General features: G+C 43.6%; 1 protein-coding gene across 1 annotated transcript in view; it reads left to right on the top strand.

The window, feature by feature from the left end:
- The window catches only part of LTK (leukocyte receptor tyrosine kinase), a 96,856-nt gene that overhangs the window by 16,574 nt on the left and 58,352 nt on the right, over positions 1-21,930 (top strand). Inside the window, exons 5-10 of the mRNA XM_015429505.1 lie at positions 1,224-1,363; positions 2,921-3,058; positions 4,420-4,569; positions 7,480-7,580; positions 9,730-9,896; positions 12,964-13,058. Coding sequence (XP_015284991.1) covers positions 1,224-1,363; positions 2,921-3,058; positions 4,420-4,569; positions 7,480-7,580; positions 9,730-9,896; positions 12,964-13,058 — 791 coding nt within the window. The remainder of the gene's footprint in view (positions 1-1,223; positions 1,364-2,920; positions 3,059-4,419; positions 4,570-7,479; positions 7,581-9,729; positions 9,897-12,963; positions 13,059-21,930) is intronic.

Genomic DNA, 21,930 nt, shown 5'->3' with positions numbered 1-21,930 from the left:
TAGTCTACTGTCGTCCGATCTCAGAAACTAAGCAGGGCCGACGTGGAGGCAGGCAATGGTAAACCACCTCTGAACATCTCTCGTCTTGAAAACCCTACATGGTCACCATAAATCAGCTGTGACTTGATGAGAGGGGGGGAAATTCCATCACACCAATTGAGTTCTGAGCAGGCACTTGGGAGGGCTTCCATTCTCCATTTTGAAGCCCAAGAAATGACCATCCCAAGCATCTACAAGGCATTTTTGAGATCTAGGAGTCTGCCTTTGTAGCCAAAGCATCACAAAATAGTGATTGCAAGCTTCATCATACTGGATGTTAAGAAACACACTGCCCCTCAAAGAAGGTGCCCCCATCCTCTATGGTTTCTAAAGTCAACCAGAGAATCTCAGCAGTAGTAACTGAAGAAGGGGACATTTTTGTATCCCAGCAGAACCAGTGCAATGTACAGAGTCCCCAGCATAATATTAACAAAGGTTTATTATGATACTACTCTTAAATACATTCTATGTAATTTTAATGGTAATAATGCATCTCTATTGTTAAAATAAATATATTTTTTTTAAAAAAGATATGAAAATAAAGGGAGGGACACAGAAAAATTAGGTGAAGGGAGACAGAAATGAATGAGAAATACGTGGGAAAGAGGGAGATAAATTAAGAGAGGAAAAGGTTGTTTTATGTTGCTGCCACAACCTAACTACTGCTTTGCAAGATCTGGCTGAGCTGGGTGCAAGGAAAGGGAGAGAGAAAGGCTAGGCTATTGGAGAAAATGACCTTCAGGCTGGCAATTATTGTAGCATCTATCAGCACAATCTGTTAAGGAAGTTTGCTTGAGTCTTGGAGAAAAGGAAATCTTAGGTCATCCTAGAGCTTTTTGCTATGCTCAGACTTCCCTGCACCCCTAGTGGCTGGAGCCAGAACTGCATTTTAAAAATAAAAGGGAAGATATTCTGCTGGAGGCAGCAGGACTATACTGGCTTCGAAGGCCTCCTTCAAAGGCCTTCCTTAAGCTGAGTCTGGGGCACACTGCTCCCTGCCTCCCTTGGTACACCACTGGTAGCTTTATCCATAGTCCTTCAGTGTTGAGATGATAATACCAACCTACCATACAGAGTTGTTGTAAGAATAATTAAGATGCTGTAATGTGAAGCACTTTGGACATTCAGAAGCATGATACAAATGTTAAATATTATTTGCATGATAACCATTTAACTATTTGCAGGTTGAAGTGGAAAGTGCTGGTGGGTTCAATTGGACGAATGGACAGGCCCTTTGAGATCACCCTGCTATATACAAGCTGTGGAAGAAAGAGTTCTGGTCTTTTGGCACTGGGCTCTTTGCAGCTCAGAAATTGCTTTCATGGTATGTCTTAATGTAGCTGTTCAGGTCTGAAAAGTCCAGAGATTTGTTTTTGTATAATCATTGGGCAAGAAGAACCTCAGAGCTAGCTATGCATCCAAAACAAGATGCAGCAATATGCAGTGGGGTAGATAATTAAATGCTGTGCTTATGAACTTGACTGTTACTTTTATAAATATTATTTTTACAGAAAGGAATCCTTAAGATGAAAACATTTGAGTTATATTTAAAAAAATGAGAAAAGGCCAACTTGTCCATATGTTGTAACAGTGTCAATATATATATATATATATATATATTCCTTAATTAAAACAAGAACAAGTTCAATCAAGTCCAAAATTCATTTCCATTTTAAATTGTCAGTTGTCAATAACTGTAAGCACAAGGAACATAATTTTAATGGAGGTTTACAAGGGATTAAAATAAGCACATTGGTTTTGTGAATATATCTCTAGCTTTATTTGATCTTATAATTCTCCTTTATTACCCTTCTCAGTCTCCTTTCACTTTTTTATTTCTAAAAACTATATCCTAAGTAACGGATTTATTCTTGCTGTGCTTTACATTTTTATATCAGGGAACTGCAAAATGTATGAAAGTGGAAGGGACTGCAAGTGATTTAAGCTGAACCGGATAATTTATCAACATGCCATTGAACAGTATAATGCAGACACAAAGACGTATGATGACAGGATGAGGGGGGTATTTTAAAAAGTGGGTAATAAATTTTGCTTATTGATAAGCCAACGGCCATCCCAAGGGAATGAAGCAGTGGTAAATCCACCACCTGCAAAGGTCACCTCTTTGTTATCCACAGACTGAATTTCTAAGGCTTACTTATTTATCTTCTGAATCTGAAATACTTGGTTGTTTGTTTAGGAGAAAAATATCTTCTAGCACTAAATACAAATTTCAGTGAAGAAATAAAAATCTACACAACAGCCATTTTTTTTTAAAAAAAAAGAAAGAGTTTCTGTTCTGTGTCTGCAACTTTTCGGTGCTGATTCACCCTTGATAGCTCTTATGTTAGGGCTAGTTCACCCTTATTTGTTCATCATTCTTTTTGTCTTTATCATAGTTTGCAAGTGTGAATCTACTATCCTAAATCAATCACTGTAGAGCTTTCATATCAGATATCATATCATATCAGCCCTTTCCATAGTTATCTCAGATCCAGAAAGTAACCAAAATACAAAATGTGTTTAGCCCACAAATATTCATTATATTTGGTGCCACCAGAGCTCTATTTGTTGAGGTTTTCATAGACTGGGGGACTGCTGAGCTCTTCAAACCCATGTTGCAAATTGAGGTGCTCTCCTTTCTACAGATTGCTTTGACAGCTCTGCAAGAGCCTTTGCATATAGGTGCATTCAGTTCTGCTTGTGTTGATTATAAGAATTCACTCTTCATCATGAAGCCCCATTTCTGATGTTGTCATCTTCCACTGATTCCATTGTCATTTGGAGGAGGAGGAGAAGAAGAAGGGGCTCATAATGGGCACTCACAGTCTTCATCAAGGCATTTGTTTAGACTTCCTGGGTTCTGTTATTTTCTTTATAGACAAAGATGATCCACATCTTTCTGAATACGACAAGGGTTCTATTGTCCCTTGCCCACATGGAGGCTGCGTCAGTCACCTGCAGGTTTGTGATTTTGACAGTGATTGCTCCATCAAGGAAGGTGACAGATCCATCTGTGGTGAGTGTAAATTTGTTTTCCCCCACTTGTGGCTGTGGTCAGATGTGCCATTTGGCATGGTCGGGGAGTGCTCCTATTTCATCTGTTGGTATTTGAAATGGAGTCACTCGATCAGACATCCCATTTTGCTGTGGGCTCAGCCCGTCACTGCACAAGCAGATGGCATGGACAGGCAAGGGGCTGCATGTTTTTTGCCTGCTTTTGCGCATGAGCATAAACAAGGGCGCAGTTTTTTGCACATGCATTTTCCAACGTCCGGGGTTCGAGTCTCTGTTTCAACCACATGCCAATCCTTCCATGGGGCACTGAGATCCCTTTGGTTCACAGTGAGCTGTGGTTGCCTGGCAAAGATCACTCCCTTTCCTGCTCATTTTCAAAACTAGCCTAGAGATGGGGATGATTATGCAGTTATGCACATATCGCTAAGCGAGCAAAAGAAATGGTGCTCAATCGGGATGGAATGAGCAGACCATCCTGATGGCCTGAGAGCATGCTTGAGTGATCAGGCTAGAAAAATCGGTCTGTGGTTCATTGGCAAGTGTAAGGACCGGACTTTCCCCAGTGTCTTTTTACTCCATTTCAGGGGTGGGGCAGATGGGGTGCCGACGACTGCGGAACTTTCCCCAGATATTGCTGTCTGATTGTGCCCTTTAGATCCAACTGGCTTCAGCAGCTATATCAGATCTAAAAGCATGTCTGATCACAGCCTGTATCTTTCAGGAGGTTTCTATTTGTCAGCTTAGTTGTGTGATGTTTTCAAATTCACCCCCTTCTGCCTTTCTTGTCCTCGGAGGGGGCAAGGGGAAACAGCTTGAACAAGTGGGAGCAGCATAGCCTCCAGTGCCTTTAGCTCAATCTCTCCCTCCTCTGTATAGAACCCTTTCCCCAGAAGAGGCCACCCAGTGTCTCATTCTGCTCTGGGTCCCAGCTTTTCTTGCTAGTACCCACATCTACTTCTCAGCTAGGTAGCTGGCAGCTGCACCACAGGCTGCAACAGTCAAAACCTTTCAACTGTAAATTGTTTTTTGATGTGACATTACTGTGGTTTCATGAAACTCTGTATTTAACATTCTTGTTTTTATTGTAATATGACTTAGGGACCTTGCATAAGAATAGATGGTAGAATATAAATACAAAAAAAAATAATTACGTAAAAATAAACTTTGTTATCGCAGTGAAGACTAAATTACAGGGCACTGTATATAGAACAGGATGAAACGAGACCTAAAGCCATGTCTTGGCAGAAATGTAAGCCATACATACTTTTGTTTCCTGGCCAAATTCAACAAAAGAAAGACTAGTTCAATGCATAATGCTCATTCTCTCCCCCTCCCCCTCCCCCTCCTTACTCTTCTTCACAGAAAGTCTCTCAGAAGGAGCACACTGTTCTTTTGAGGAAGGTACCTGTGGCTGGACATTGGAAGGCAACACAAATTCTTTCTGGTCTATAAAGAGCTTTTCAAAGATGCATGAAGATCTGAATGGAGACTCTGTCTTGCATGCTACTGAAGGTAGGTATGCTCCATCTTTGCCATTCTTCAGGTTGGACTGACATATAGGACTATTCTAATAATGAAGCAGTGACAGAGACTGTGTGACTTGTGGTTCCTATCTCTATACTTCTAGGTCACATCAAAGAATTTGGGATGGGGAGGCAGACACATCTCCACCCACCTGCCCCTTGCATGAAAGCTGAAACAGGCAGGAGAGGAAGTCTGGGTCATACATTTCCTTACATTTCATATGTGAAGTAGCCTATAGCTTTTTGGCAAAATTGTTTCAAGAAGTTTGGAGTAATTCTGTCAAATGTTTTCTGAATCCTTCCTGAGTTATTCCAATGCTGTAAAGTAGTACTGTTCAAAGTTGAAGTTTTAGTCATATTTGAAATGGTTATATTCCATACCAAAGTATCAAACAAGCTAGAGACCTGTGAGAAATCTTGGCTGGGCTCAGCATTTCTTCTTGTGCAAAACAATTGGTGGAGGAAGAAAGTAATGGTGAGAGAATGGGGAAGCCCCTGAAATATACCAGAGGAGGGCTAAGGAACTGTTATGGGGTGATTTCTCACTAGAGCTGTCTCGCAGCGCCGTTTGCCCCAACACAAACATGTCAATTTCACACCCGAAGCTGCGGGGCTGCATTTGACCCGCGGCTTCGCCCGATTTCCTCCACAGTTTCATGATCCTCAAAAACCAGGATCACGAAACTGCGAAGGAAATCGGGCGAAGCCTCGAGTCAAAATGAAGCCCCGGAGCTTCGGGTGTGAATTTGACATGTTTGTGTCGGGGCAAACGGCGGCTGTGCTGCGAGGCAGCTCTAGTGAGAAATCGCCCATGGTGAATCCAATGGCAGATTATCCTACAGCTAATCCTACAGTTTCACAAGAAGTCACAAGGAGAACACTTTGAGGAAAAGATGCCAACTATTGGAACACATGGGTTCTGTTGTCATTGGCCCCGGTCACACGGGAGGCTTTGATCCGCGAGAGGAATGGATCGGGGGCGCATCAAGCGGGTGCGATCACACCACAACATCTGGGAAGCGGCGCGCACCCATCCCCAATCCGTCTCTTCCGGCCGAAGATGCGGATCAAAAAACCCCCTACAAAACACTACTACTTACCAGATATCCACAGCAGGGGTGGCCATGTGATCGCTGATGTGCCCATCTCCAGCGGCATGCGAGGCCCCCTGCCAAACTGTGCAGGTGCATACATGTGCAGCGGGCTCACCTCGCTCACCAATCTGTGGCTTCCCCCCGACATCTGATCATGCCAGGGAGCAACTGCGCGGCAGCTCGGGGGATCTGTCTGATCCCACCGCCGTGCTTCTCTTTTGATGCGGCTCAAAAAAGCCGCACTTCAGCCGCACCTTTTCCCCCAGTGTGACCGGGGCCCTTATCTGCTATTTGGACTAACAGTGATAGATGCAACCTCTCTGTTTAATTAGTGTACCTGCCAGTGTCTGGATTGCTTTAATGTAAATGTATGTAAGAACTTCCAGTGTCATTCAGAGATTATATGTGGTAGAGAAATGCCCATAGGGTTGCCAGGTCCCTTCTGGCAACTGGTGGGGAATGGGGGGGGCACTTACCAGGAGAAAGAGAACAGCCTAGTCCACATGTACAGTTGAACAAAGAAAGGATACCCCTTCCATGAACCAGAGGTATGGACCCTTTCAGAATCCTCGCAACTTCAAGAATTAAGAACCTATCCTTAACTTTTACATCTTAGGGATAAGTAAAGAATTGGCTCAGAGGAACTCTGGTTATTCTAATTTTCCTTGCCCAGATTTTCTGTGTAAATAGGCATTCCTTTTAATTTTCATGCATTTTGTATGACCTGGAATCATTCCACACACTTTTTGGACACTTTTATCTACAGAAGCCAGGGGAAGAGCTGAAGTTAATCCCATCATTCCCTGGGTGCGTTTGTGCATCTGTTAATTCCTACTGAGGCCAGAGGAAGGAGCCAAATGGGAGATGCAGTTGCAGAGCTAAGTGTTTTAATGGTGACAGTGTAAAAGGGCACTGAAATACTAGTCCTTTTGCAAGAGATACTCTCTTGAAGGCTAGGAGGTGGCGGCAACCCAGAGAGAAAAGGGGGAGCAAAGAAAGAGGGGGAGCCAGGCTGAACGGAGAATCCAGGAAGGCTGCATAGATTTTCTCTTCCAAGTGACAAGAGTGGTATCTATGAGAGCTGTTAGCCCACATATCCAGTGTTCCCTCTAATTTGAGTCAGTGTGAGCTAGCTCACAGTTTTTTAGCCTCTGGCTCGCACGTTTGTCTTCGCTCAGGAAGGGTGGCTCCAGAGCAAATTAATTAATTTATTTATACATTCAGCTTGATATCCCGCTCGAACCCCTTGGCTAGGGGTCTCTGAGCGGCTTACAAATTTTTTGGTGCTAATCACCATATTTCCCTAACTAGGGCCACAGTATATACGGGGACGGGACACCCTACCTGCACCCCTGTGGTGGTGGTGGTTGTTGTTGTATTGTAGTTATTGCTCTTGTCGGCTCGGCTCGGGTAGGTCTCTGGGCTGGCGGATGTTCTTCTTCTTTCCCGGCGTTCTTCGGTAGTAGCGATCTTCTTTCCTAAGGCGCGCGGCTCCGCCTTGCTTCCGGCCCAGCAACGTCCTTTCCGGCTCCGCTTGATGCAGTAGCCAAATCGCTCGCTCACAACTTTAATGCCAGTAGCTCACAAAGTATAATTTTTGCTTACAAGACTCTACAGCTTACAGGGAGCATAACTGTGTAATTAATCTAATCACCACACTAGATACCTGACAGAGTGAGAACTTTTTAGAATCTACTGTACCTCTCAACAACTTTTAGTATTTCCTGGGACAAATTCTCCACAGAGCCCATCCAAAGTACAAACCCAGATCCGCTGCAAAAATTCAGCTGAAAAATCTTTTTCAGGTCACTTGCTGTATCTGCGTGCAGACAGTGATCACACAGATGCTTCTGCCAGAGCATATAGCCCCAGTCTGCCAGCCAGTCTGACCAGCGGAGCCTACCAGGTACGTTGGTCCTCTTACCTATGTGTGACTGATCTTCACTGCATGGGGATGTTTTACTGCATGTAGCTAAGAAAATGTATATTCCACCTCTTCGGGCTATAAACATTTCTATTTCAATCAACCCTTCTTGAAGCCTGAAAGTGAATTTTTCCTTTTAAGTTATGGGGGGAAATGAATTAGAATAGCATAAGAAATCTTTTTAAAGGTTAGCGTTAACATGGAGTCCAATATTATCTTTGACTTGAGGAAGGTTTTGTTGTGCCTTGTGAATGATTCTGATGTGCTTACTACTACTTCTACTATATAACACTTACATAGCATCAGATATATGTTAGATGCTAGGAGATGATTTCCCCCTCCTTCAGTCTAGTGCAGAAGACTGGATTGCCTGCTGTGCTATTTGTATTCTCCAATTTCATTATCATGCTGTACAGGTGCAGAAATTGGTAGTGGGTAAAGAATGCGAGGGACCTTACGGGTCATCTAACCCAACCCCCTGCACAATGCAGGAAATTCACAGCTACCTCCCCCTGCTGCTCCCCCAGTGACCCCTGCTCTATGCCCAGAAGAAGGCAAAAAAAATTCCCAGGATTCCTGGGCCTTTCTGGCCTGATGGAAAAAATTCCTCCTCACCCCAAGGTTGCAATCAGTATTACCCCGAACATGTAAGAAAGGGCCACAAGAGCCGAGCACTGGCTCATCCCTTCCTGCCTCCCCTCTCATGGTCTGCCTAATACAGCTTCCTGAGAAATCTCAGGTAGTCCAGTCTGGAAGATAAAGTTATATATAAAATAAGCAAGAAGAAGATAAAGTTATATATAAGATAAGCAAGTATTTTAAACATGTACGGCTGCCAGAATAGAGCCTGGTGCAGTATTTGGCATGAGTGGGAGGCAGAATAGACGGATCTGATATAAAATGGAGAAGGAAAAGGTTGATTCCTGAATTCCTGGATAAGAGATTCTCTTCTGACTGAAGGTGATTTCATTTGCACAAAGCATGAACTCATATCAGGGGCTCTTCATGAGGATGCTTGGAGGGGATGCTGTGCTTCCTCTTTTCCTAAGAGTGGTACTTAGGTTCAGGCAGCCATTCAGTCCGTAGGCAGCCACCATTTTACCTGCATCACCACTGTGCCCTTAGAAGATTAATTCTTTAGAAATGTAAAACACTGCAAATCTCAATAATCTATGTGGAATGGCAGCATATCATACTGTACTATTTATCTACGGCCCCGCTCACACGGCGAATTTGCCGCGGGAGAGCCATGGATGCCAGGTGGATTATCCATGCGCGATCACACCGCCACATCTGGCAAGTGTAGCGAACCCGTGGTTTCCCACCAAAACCCCGCAGTTAAAAAATACCAGCGAAGAAATAGTAGCAACCCATTTGTCACGGACTGCTAATGGAATCAGGTGGTGTGATCGCGCCGGCGAGCAGCTATCCACTCCAGCCATCGTCTTTGCTGGGGCCGCCAACCAATGAAACCCTGCTGCACCGCTGTCGTGTCTGATCGCATAATCACGGATCAAAGTGCGACGGCGCAAACAGTCACTCCTCCCCCCCACGTTATCTGGCCCGTGTGACCGGGGCCTATGTCTAACAATTCAAGCTACCTATTCATTATGGAATTGGTATAATCTGGGATGGAAAAGAAGAAGAAGAAGAAAGGACTCTAGTTTTGAACAGAATATTTTGGTGCAAGCACAATTACAGTACAAAGCACACATTTGTCAGCTGCAATGGAACCATGTCCTATTTCATCCACCCAGAGCTTCTGATTTAGTCCCCATTTCTGTGAAATATGGAGCTATGCTGCCTTCAATCTGAACAGCAAATTATTTACTGACATGGTTGAATTATTGTGCTCAGAATAATTGTCTAAAATCAGAAGACATAGGCTTAGTTCACACATACAAAAGCATACATATAGCAGAGTCCTGTGGCCTTTATCTCCCTCCACTTTACATGCAAATTGCCCTCTAAAAGCCACAGGAGTAAACTTGTACGTTATGAGTACCATGCAGTTGTGGCCGTTTTAGAGAATATATACTGAAGCCTGTATTTTTCAAATCTGGTTCATATATTGAAAAGGATCTCATTTGCAACTCCTCTCTGTCTATTTCTCTGTCACCTTTCATGTTAGGTTCAGTTCTCAGTGTACATATTTGGCCGCTACAATGGCACCATTTCACTGTCTGCTTCAGAAGAGGCAGATGGTATTAACGCCTCATCATTGGTATGGGAAAGAAAAGGGACCTGGAGTGATCACTGGTTTCTCATAACTGCAGAAATGCCAGAGCTTCAGAAGAGGTAAGCACAGCAATGTCAGCAGTATATAATTATAACAATAATAAACTCCATCAGTGTGTCTTGTGCTTTACAGATCCAGTCCAATTCATTACCATGTGTGATCACATGGTATGTGTAAACTTATAAACATCAGTGTAAATATGGCCTATTTTCCAGGTCAAGCCCATACCCATGTTAAAGTACTTTGAGTACAAGGAAACTTCCTCCCTTCGACCACCTCTCACTTCTAAGAGCTGCTGGCTTCTTTGATTCTATGTCCAGTTTAAAGAAACCCTCAGACCTAGACACTTAACTAAGGCTCAAATGAAATGTTAACGACTTTTAATGAGTCCGAAACCCACCCTGCATTCGCTAGAGTGGATAACTGCCTTTTAAAGAGCCATAGGGCCTGTTTCTGCTTAGGACCACTGTGTGGGGAAAGAGGGGCTCCTGCCTTCTCTTGCATGCTTTTCCCCCAAGCCAAAATGGCCCTAGGAGTGGTATTGGCTTTATTAATCGACCATTGATTTCTATATAAAGGCCTAGTATATTGTATGCTAGGGCTTTGTTTGCAAATGAGATGTTGGCCTGGCCCAGCTTTTGTCTAGTCTGTCTTTTTTTTTTTTTTTTAGAATGTCACTGTTCCATTTATTTATTTATTATTTATATTATTTATTATTTGTATTTATAGCCCGCCCATCCCGTAAGCGGGCTCAGGGCGGGTTACATCATAAAAACAGTACAATAAATACACAGCAATAAATTTACAGCAATGCTGTTTTCTAGTTGGATAATACATTAAGGAGGATGTGCTTTTGGTATCACTGCACTATCCCTACATAAATCACAAGATTTCTCCATTACCATTAAACAGATATTGAGATGTTGGGAAAGGTGCATAAGAGGACGACTGAGGTGATTAAGGGGTTGGAGACCTTTCACGTAAGGAAAAGCTAAAGAGTCTGAGACTTTTCAGTTTAGAAAAAAGACACCTAAGGGGATCATGATATATGTGATAAAATTATGCATGGGTACAGAAAGCATTTTTCTTTCTCTCCTTTCCCTTAATACTGGAGATTGATGGGCAATATGTTCAGGATGGACAAGAAAAAGTTCTTCTTTACTCAACGAGTAATTAAATTATGGATTTAACTGCCAGTGGGCATAGTGATGTAGATTACTTTAAAGTATAGATTACTTGAAAAGGGAATTAGACAGATTCATGGACAATAGATCTAATAATGACTATTGGCCATGATGTTCCTCATGTGCTGGGGCAGTAAATCTTTGAATACCTGTGCTAAGAGTCTACATCATAAGAAGGTTTTGTCTTACGTGTCCTGTTTGTTGGATCTCCAGGACAACTGGTTGGCTACTGTGTGAAATAGGAGGCTGGACTAGATGGACCACTTGTCTGATGTAGCTGGGCACTTTGTAGGTTCTCACCAGCACAGGCAGTCCTGGTGTCCCAGGTGCTTTTAATATGCTCTAGATGTTCTACTTAGGCCCCGGTCACACGGAGCATTAGGCACACTAGAGAGATGGAAGATAGGCGGATTTTCCAGGTGCGATTTCACCGCCACATCTGGGAAGCATAGAGCTCCCGTAGCGCCCCCGAGGCTTCCTGCCAAAGATGCAAGGTAAAAAACTAGTACCTCGGAGGTACTAGTTTCCGGAAACCGCGGGGCAAGAGCAGGCGTCTGATCGCGTTTCCGGTGGTAGTTCTGGCGCCCGCCCATGTCCCCTCGCAAAAAGTCCCCCCCCAAGTCTCCACGGATGCGCACAAGCACCCAACGGAGCATGCGCACATTTCAGTTTTAAAAACAAAACACAACCCCGTTTGGTGCGCCGCTCCGCTTCTTTGCCGCATTGTCTGATCGGCACCTCCCCCCTAACCACGGGAGCTGGACGGGACCTCAACCCGACGCCTGATCGTGCAGTCACGCGTTAGTTTGCTCCGGGGCAAACAGCCACGCCTCCCCCCACCCCGCATTTTCCTGCCCGGGTGGCCGAGGCCATATTTAAGCATTTGTTTATGGTATTACATCAGGACAATTCAGCTTATATCCTTTAAGAAGAAAACCTTCAGGAGCCTATTTTTAGCCACCCTTAATTAGTAGTGTATGCAAAGTGGTCTTAATTCATTGCATTATTGATCTTGGTCCTCTTAATTAAGCAGACTAATGTTAAGGAGTGCCACTGCTGCCACTGTTGTTATCTAGCACCAGCCTGCTGTAATCAATGATAGTGCTACTTACCAACTTAGCTTCAGAGGGTAGCCATGTTGGTCTGCAGGAGAATAATTAGATTTGAGTCCAGTAGCACCTTAGAGACCAACAAGAGTTTGGGAGTATAAAAGCTTTCAAGAATCAATGCTCTCTTTGTCAGACACAGTAGAGTAGAAATGTAGATTTATCCAAGTCAGAAGGTGGGAGGAGAGTTATAAAGGATGCAAAGATGTAATGTATATTGTAATCCTGGTTCCCCCCAGCCCAAAAGATGCTAGGCTGGCCACAACTAGGGCTAGAGCTTTCTCAGTAGCAGCCCCACTTTGGTGGAACAAGCTCCCAGGGGAGATCAGGGCCCTTTGGGATTTATTACAAGTGAATTTCCCAGCCTGGAGCTGGCAACCCTAAGTCAGGGAACTGATCTCTGTACTTGGGAGATCTGCTGTGATTCTGGGAGATCTCCAGCCCCCACCTAGAAGGAGAAAAGGAAGCAGGAAGAGAAGAGAATCTGTGGGGGCTTTCAGGAAATGGAAAGAGAAAATAATGGGAGAGGGGGGAGTGAGATGCCTCCCACAAGTCCTTGTGGGTTCCCATTTGTTCAAATATGTTTCCTGCCGCCTAACTTAATAATCTGTTCTTCCTTATAGAGCCTGATAAATGTGACAGTGTATGGAACACAATTGCTTTTGTCAAATTGTTTATTTGCACTTTTCCTGTGTGAGTTGCTTGTCCTTATGGAATACTTTAAGAATCCAAAAGAAAGAATCTGATTCATTCTACAACTTTGGATGTGTTGGTTTTATTTCCAATATATTGTTCTCTCTTTGTATGTCTTCTCCAAAAAATATCTTCTGATGAAGGTTTCATCTGCAGTTCCTAGCCACCTGGGGCTGGGATTCACATGCTGACATCGCTGTGGACAACGTTACCTTTGGTCTAGACTGCTTCCCTGATGGTAAGTTATTTATAATTATGAAAGTTTCGACTAGGTAGTCGTTGTGCCAATTCATTCATTCATTCATTCATTCATTCATTCATTCATTCGTTTGCATTAAACTACTTGTATCCTACCTTTTTGCCATCAACAACAACTGAAAACTGCTTACAACACAAATAGTCACCAGCAGTATATTATGAATAGACAAACTAGTGTAAGAAATAATCAATTATAAGCTAAAAGCATTGATACACAGCTCCCTCCCTGATAGGGTTGCCAGGTCTGGGTTGGAAAATACCTGGAGATTTTGAGGGTGGATCCAGGAGAGGGTGGGGTTTGGGGAGGGGAGGGGCCTCAGCAGGGTACAATGCCGTAGAGTCCACCCTTCAAAGCAGCCATTTTCTCCAGGGGAGCTGATCTCTGTCAGCTGGGGATCAGTTGTAAAAGTGGGAGATCTCCAGGCCCCACCTGGAGGCTGGCAACCCTACTCCCTGACCACAGAGACTGCAGTGATTAATTCACCCACTTATCAAAAGCCCAACAGCCCTGGAGAGACATTGGAATTGGGCCTGCATGGGAGCCATACTGAGCTCCAGGGGAGGCCATTCAAGAGGCATGATGCCACAGCTGAAAAAGGCCATGTTTGGGCTGTGGCATTTTGAATTATTGGGGGCGGGGACAGTAACTTCTAGAGAAGAAAGACAGCTGAAATCCGAAGAAAATTGGTGCATGTATGTACATACTAACAAAATTTTTAAAAGGCATCCTCAGAAGGAAAAACAGATTGAATACAGACCAGCTGAGGTACTAGAAAACAGGGACACGTGTATATCTTTTTTGTGTGTATTTTGTGCGTGTGTGTGCCTGGAAGTCATGGTTGACTTCTGGCAACCCTTAGTTGGGCTTGGATGTTTCAGAGAGGTGGCTTGCTATTGCCTGCTTCTGTGTCCCCGGCCCTGGTATTCCGTGGAGGTCGCCTTTCCATGTACTCTCCAGGGTCACCTCTGCTTAGTTTCTGAGATCTAATGAGATGGGGCTTGCCGGGGCTATCCAGGTCAGGGCACGTGTGTATTTATCTTTGACACACTATGCAGATAAAGATATACGTGTTTCTTGAAATACTTGAGTTCATAACTCTCAGCTGAATTCCTGTAAACTGGCATTGTTTTGCCTCTGAGTACAAGCCATTTCATTCATCATCTCATCCTTTTAATTCAATTAGATCTTGGAGAAGCCCAGCAGCTCTGCTTTACTTTCAGTAATAAAATTACTTCTCTCTTTGCCAGGAGAAGTTTCAGATGTCACTGACAGATCCAATTAATAGCCAGGCAAGGGAGGTTATATTGGGAGCTTTGTGGAAGAGAGGAAAGAAGGAAGCACAGAAAGCAGGAAAGAGCAATTCACTTCTTGGTTAAGATGGAAATGCTGATTTTCTTATATGTTCCGGCTGTGCAATTCACCACCCTTGAGAATGTTATATAGGAACTGTGTATCCCTGTGTTTGAAGAGATGAGGTGGAAAGATCAACAGGCATAGCAGGGCCTGAACTGTAGGCTTTCAGAATTCAGACCAGGGGGCAGAGAATGAAATCACCCTGCCACAGCACCATGCCAACACACAGTCTGATCAGCCTATGTTCTTCCTTATTGGGAAGACCAAAATGTTCCACTGATTCTTTGTTTCTCTTTCTTGGTTTAGTGTTCTGAGCCAGGCCTTGACGACCGAGCAGCACAATGGCTGCTCTGGTTTTTCCTTAGCACTGCATTCAGTTTTGTCTGTTAACTTGTTTCCTAACTTGTTGCCGTCTTCCACACTCTGTATTCATAACTTGCCATTGAACATCATAGGATGTGCATGTCTCCTGAGGGAATGTTGTACAACAGGCAAACAGCTGCTGATAGCAGAACCTTAATTTACTGTTTTTAAACTGATGTTAGAGGCACTTGGCAAGCACTTGTGAGCAGCTTCTGAATAAGGCGTATATGATAAACTGTGGAGAAGTCAGGGATTTACCTTTCTGTAAGCCAAAATGGCAGCTCTCTGGCTGTAGCCATGCAGCAATTCCAAAAGTGGATGGGAGCTGTCTGGCCTCTCCTAAGCATAACTCAGCATGTATGCTTTAGGGGTTCACTTTCATGATATTGGTAGCTTGTGGAAGAATCTTTGAAATGGTTGTCAGATATTGGCAGATATTACAACTGGGCCTAAAAACTGTTTTTGATGTTGCATCTTTTAAAAATATTGTTGTTGTTTAGCAAATGAGAGTAGCAAGAACAATATTTTTGGCACTGTATTTATTTAAGTTGTGCACAAACTTGTGCCAAAAGGTGCTGAGTCCTATTGTTGTATGGGCCCACACCATACAGCAACTGGGGTTCAGTCATACTGACCTGCTTTTGACATAGCTCCTTCAGTTTGGTGGCTCCTGGCCTATACAGAGATAGCTGCTGTTAGTTTGTATGAAAGTGATGCAATGACCTTTCCCAGATCGTCAGATGGAAGTCAGTGGGCCTCCACAGTTCATGTACCACCAGGCTCTGGTGTGTGTGCGGGGGGGTGGGGGGGGGGGGGGGGGGGGAAAGAACCAAGAATTTGAGGGTGTTTGTAGAAGGAGGAAAGACCATTTGTATGGAGAACTGCCTCAGGGCAGCCACTGGGCTGCTGCTGTGCTAAAGATCAGGCCAGCAATACTGTTCAAGGCTGTGTTCTGTGGAGTGATTTACATCCTGTTGAAGTGACTGGGTTTATTGTATGACTTTGTGTGTCAGCAGCTGAGTTGGAAGGAGACTGTGACCTTTAGTTTCCTAATAAGTGCTATTGAAGGGCAAGAAGACCAAGAACCTCTGTACTCATAGAATAACTTAATTTGGTTTTCCTTTCATCCAGATAGTTTATTTTGTATTAATTTGGGTTTTGGTCATAGTTGTCAGTCTGATACTTTATTAGAAAAACGGTCTGTAATGATTCCTTGTTTTAGAGAGTGTGTGTCTCTTTAAATGTTGAATCTCTGTGTGTGTCTTGAAGTCAGTTATGAAATTCAGTTAGAGAAATCAGTTGGCATTTTGAGTTGATATTCAGTTAGTGAGTCAGTGAGTGAGCTGATGGAGTCTGTGTGAAAACTTATAGAGTAAAGAGTTCAGAATACAAGTCTGTAAAAGCTAAAGTTGTGAAGGAGCTATGAAAAGGGTCTGTGAGACCCCCAAGGGCACTACGGTCGGGGAACCAAAATCTCCTGGACATTCCAGGCCCCAGAAACATCAAATTTGCGGTTACCAGGGCTAGGGCATTCTCGGTGGCAGCTCCTACCTGGTGGAATGAGCTCCCAGAAGAGATCCGGGCCCTGCGGGACTTGGTGCAGTTCCGCGGGGCCTGTAAAACGGAGCTCTTCCGCCAGGCTTTTGAGTAGGAGCCGCCGCCACTACCATCATTATGCCATCATCATTATGTCACCATCGTCACCATCATTCTATCTACACCCCCCTCAGTAGTCCCGCAAATTGACCATCTTCAGAGCAGGGACTATTGGGGGTGCGAGACATGCCTGGCAGAGGTCAACGCTGTAGGGACATATATTGTTGCTGCTATATTTATTGTTATTACTGTTGCTTGTTAATAATTTTAGAATCCCATCTTGAACTTTTATAGTTAAATAATTTTGGAACACCGTAAAGTATATTTTAGTGAATTGTATTGTTGTATTTTATATTATTCTGTATTGTTTTAATGTTTTAACTTGGGCATTTATGCCCCTTGTGAGCCGCCCTGAGCCTTCGGGGAGGGCGGGGTATAAATTCAAAAATAAATCAATAAATAAAATAAATAAATAGAGTGGTGAAAGAGAACCTATAGTGCAAAGAGCTACGCCAGTGTGACTGCCTATAGGAAAGAGGGATTCCTGTTAGTGTTGGATCTGAGTGTTTAAAAAAAGGACTGTGTGTGTGATACATTTGCCAGACATATTTACAATATTTACATATTCCCAACCAGTTACAGATAAACCAGCCTCATATTTTGTTCTTATTTCAATAAATCATCTTTTATTCAAGATTATCCCAGAATTCAGTTCTATCTTTCCTCAGGACCACATAGATCCCTGAAAAGCCCAGACTCTGGGTCACTTTACCAGCAGCAAAGGAGAGAAGGTTTGGAATTCCTTAAATTCCTGGTGGCAGCAGAAACTACCCTCTTTGTGAACACAAAGTATAATTTAAAGTGAAAACCAGTTCTCCCCAAATAAGAGGACACCACACAGTCTGTCTGACCATTTAGTTTGGAAACCATCCAGGACAAGTAGCCTTCTATATAGTGCTACAATCTCCAGGTGGGGACATAGGAAGGTCTCTCATCTACTGATCTGTCCCAGCCATCACTGATCTATCTGCCAGGACTTGCTCTCAGAAAAAAGTTAATTATCTGAAAGTGCTTTGTACTGGGGCTAATTCTCTCTCAGGCTGGTTGATTTGGTGGAAAACAGTCCTACAAATGATATTTAGATGTAAGACAGGCATATGGTTAAAATGCCCTTGCTATGGTATCTTTCCATTTAAGACCTTTTCTGCATCTCAGTGTTGCTGCTGTTTCCCAGTGAGCTGAATGCCTAGCTGATGCTCTGACTTTGTAGCACCCCTTCTGCAAATGGCATTTATTTGCGTGATTTTTTTTATTATACATTTTTATTTGGTTTTAACACATTATAGGGCAGGAAGGGTACAGGGGAATGGGATAAGACATCATGGGAAATTCCATCAAGTTTATATAAAAGGTGTTACAAATTTTCCATCTTAATTTTTTGTTTACAGATCTCTTTTGTTTATATAATTACTAAAACTAGTAACACTTAATTTGCTAAAACCTTCTGTTGTGGTTCCTGAAAAAAGTCAGATTCTTTACAGTTCAAGCTAGAGCTTCTCTAAGTCTATAATAGTTGTATCCAGGGCTCTTTTTGTAGAAAAAGCCCAGCAGGAACTCATTAGCATAATAGGCCACACCCAACAGCAGAAACTCATTAGCATATTAGGCCACACCATGACAGCACAGCTCATTAGCATATTAGGCCACATTCACAAGCAATGGACAACCCAGAAGAATAAAGATGCATCAGAGTCCTCAGCATGATGCTTAAGCAATGGGGTGGGGGGAGAGAATGACCACAAGTCTCATCTTCTAAGAGAGGTTCATAGTTTCTTGTACACATCAGACCCTTTGTTATTAATTATAACTGCCTTGGAATAGACTCTCAGTCTGTGCTTTACTTTCATTTCCAGAATTGCTCCAGGAAGTTAGAAATGCCATCCATTCAACTACAGTGAACCCCCCCCCCAAATGTCTTGGAGAAGGGCTGGGGTTACATCACACCCAGCTGCCTTCTCCAGACCGACCTCTTTTCGCTCTCTCTGTTGCCTCCGAGTCAGCCCTCAATTCCTCCCTGGCACTCTTCCGTTTCCACCTTTATATAGTCCCTCTTCCCCCTCTGGGCCATCCCCTTCTGGTGATTACTAATCCGATAGGCTACATCGCCTGCCCATCACCGTGATCTCCTATCCCCTGTTACTTCCTGTTCCTTCATCCCACCTCCCTGTATAACTAAGGATGTTTGGGTGAGGGAGTGCCTACATCCGGTGTGTGTGACGGGGCCAACGCCGGCGTCCCCGGCTCCAGCACGTCTCAGGGGCAAGGCTGGAACCTGCTACCTGTCTCGCTCTCGCAACCGCACTCTCCCCTCTTCGTGTCTCAGTCCATTCCCAACATGCCCCTTGCCATTCTGTTTCCCCAACCTCTGTTGATCCGGATTCCTCCCACCCGGCCCTGGGGTGGTCGCTGAGGGAGGGGTTTGGGGTCTTGGGAGGTTCCCAGCCCACCATTCATCACGGGGATTTGCGGGGAGCTCGGTGTGGGAAAGAGAAAAAGGAGAGAAGGAAAGGAGGGAAAGAAAGAGAGAAGGAAAGGAGGAGGGAAGGAGGGAAAGAAGGAAAGAAAGAAAGAAGGAGGGAGGGAAAGAAAGAAGGAAAGGAGGAGGGAAGAAGGAGGAAAAGAGGGAAAGAAAGAAGGCAAAGAGATGGGGAGGGAGCCTCTCCCACCCCCATCAAGCCCCCGCCACCCACCACCCCCGCAGATCCCTCACTCACCCCAATCAAGCTCTTCAGGCAGGGGCACAGGGAGGCCGGCAGGCAGGGGCACAGGGAGGCCGGCAGGCAGGGTCTTCGGGCCTCCCGCAGCCCCCAGCACCTTGGTGCAGGCCCAGGAAGGTCAGTGGGTGGGGTCTTCGGGCCTCCCATGGGCCCCAGTGCCTCAGCACGGGCCCGGGAATGCCGGTGGGCGGGGTCTTTGGGCCTCACGCCTCTTGCAAGCTGGGTCTTCGGGCCTCCTGCGGGCCACAGCACCTCTGCTTCGGCCCGGGAAGGCCAATGGGCGGGGTCTTTGGGCCTCCCACGGGCCACAGCACCTCGGCGTGGGCCCAGGAAGGCCAGCGGGTGGGGTCTTCAGGTCTACTGCAGGCCCTTGGGACGGGCCCAGGGCAGGCCAGTGAGCTGACTCGGAAGCCAGCCAGAACACCATTCTGGGGCGTTCCGGCCCAAAAATAGCACTGGTTGTATCCATTACTCCTGGTCTTCGAAGTTTTTTTCCACCTAGTCATAGAATGGTATCCAGTTGTCCCTCACATTTTGTTTGCTTCAGTCTTTTAACAAGTCCAATAATATATCCATTTCTGCTGTTTCAATTTTTTTGTTAAAAGTTCATTTTCTGTTGGTATCTCTGATTTCTTCCAGTACTTAGCATAAAGAATTGTTGCTGCTGTAACTATATGTATAATTAAGTGCTTAGCTTTCTTATCTTTCACATCAGGCATAATATTAAGCAAAAACATTTTTATCTGTAACAAATACACATAAAATTTCTTAATTAATTTATCATTTGTTTCATATAAAAGTGTATCAAACACCAATTGTTCTGCATCAAACCCCTGAGGTTTGTCTTTAGCATATCCAGAGTCTAACTGTACTCTTGTCCACCAATTCAAACATATATCTTGTTCCTCTAATTCTTCTTTGGACTTCAACCTGTCTTCCTCTCCTAATAAATCTTTGTATCTAGCTACTTTTTTCTCCTCCAATAATATAGGTTGAGTAAATGCTTCCACCGGAGAGACCCTGTGACATTCTCTTATTGGGGAGGACTGTATTTCTCTTTAATATTCATATTTTGTCTTTACAAAATAGGTAGTTCCAGCTGCCACCAGGAATTTTAATAAATTCAAAATCCCCTCTTTGCCTCTGGTGTTGGTATTGTAACACGGGGTGTAGTCTTTCAAGGATATAATGTGGTCCTGAGGAAGAATTGATATGACTTCTGGGATATATTTAAATAAAATAGGATTTATTGAAAGAGGAACAAAATAAGAGATTGGTTATTATGTAACTGGCTGGGAATGAGGTTCTTGTAAATATATTTGTCAACTGTATCACACACTCTGTCAGTTTTAGTCCTGACAGGAATCTCTCACTTAGGCGAACACACAGTTTAATTTCTTGGTAAATGTAACTTCTTTAAGAACTTTAAAGATTCACTATTAAAGATATATGCTGCTCTCTCTTTCAGATATCACACAAAACAAACTGAACTCTCACTCTGAACAACATCAACTGAACTTTTTCAACTCCACTGCTTTCTCACTAACTGACTGTCTTTCATAACTGACACTCTGACACACCCACACAGATTCACTTCAAAAAACCTTCCCACACTCTGTCATCCACCAATCACAGCACATTTCTCTCTCCCAATCATTCTAGTCTGCTAACACCATGCACTTCAACCAAGCATTTAAAGGCACACGCACTCTCATAAAACAAGGAATCGTTACAGACCCATTTCAGAATCTTCACATATATTTTATGTCTGATTCTTTACCATATTAACAGCAGTGCTTTCCTCACCAAATGACTTTTAAAATATTTGTGATTGTCCACTTTTTGATACCAAAGATAGGCATGCCATCCTAGCTTTAAATAATGTCCCTCCAATTTTAGTAGTCTAGTATTTTCCATTCTTATCCATTCTTTAATACATGTCAATGCACAGGCTTTATAATATGTTCCCCAGTCTGGAAGACAAAAGCCTGCATTCTGTTTAAAGTCCTGTAGTGCCTTCAATTTTATTCTCGGTTTCTTCCCTTGCCATATAAATGTCATTGTTATTTTGTTCAGTTTATCTGGGGGAATTTTTTACTTGAATTCAAATCCAATCATCCCCACACTTCCTTTGAAAAGGGGTTGTAGAGCTCTGTTGTCATGTACTTCATCAGTGACGGAACCTCCTCTTTTTTTTGTGCATGTGCAGTAACATTACAACATCATAATATTGTAAAAAACAACAAAAGGCTCCAGCCAAATCAGCAAGAGGATGACTGTGCAAATAGGGTGTGTGTGAAGAATATATAGTGGTTACTTACAAACAAGGGTGTCTTCCACACAGGGATAGGATTTTGTGGTTTCCCTTCTTGGATTTCTGCACCCGTTTCTAGCAGGAGTTCATAGTTCTTTGCATTATTATGCTGTTTGTGCTAACAGTTTAACATCTTAGTAGTTACAATGTATGTGAGCATCCCATTATATCACAGTAACTCTGGAAACAGCTAGTTGGGGTTAATTTCTCTGACAGCCAGGCTTCTGTGGTATCAAAGCAGCTCAGTAAATGGCTAGAGAGATCTAACATACTATAGCTTATAGTTTTTGTACCCTTTTCAGGTCCTATAATTTGGGTGGGGGGGTTGGGAAAAGTTGTAGCATTTTTGGTGTAGTTTCAGGGAGACTGGGGGCAAATCTACTCATTCTGTGCTTTAATTTGACCCTTTATTAATTTCTATATAGTTGTAGTAAGTACAGTCAAATGA

Source organism: Gekko japonicus, unplaced genomic scaffold, assembly GCF_001447785.1.
Source record: "Gekko japonicus isolate JY-2015 unplaced genomic scaffold, Gekko_japonicus_V1.1 scaffold251, whole genome shotgun sequence".
Taxonomy (NCBI): domain Eukaryota; kingdom Metazoa; phylum Chordata; class Lepidosauria; order Squamata; family Gekkonidae; genus Gekko; species Gekko japonicus.
This window is presented reverse-complemented; position numbering and strand designations above follow the sequence as displayed.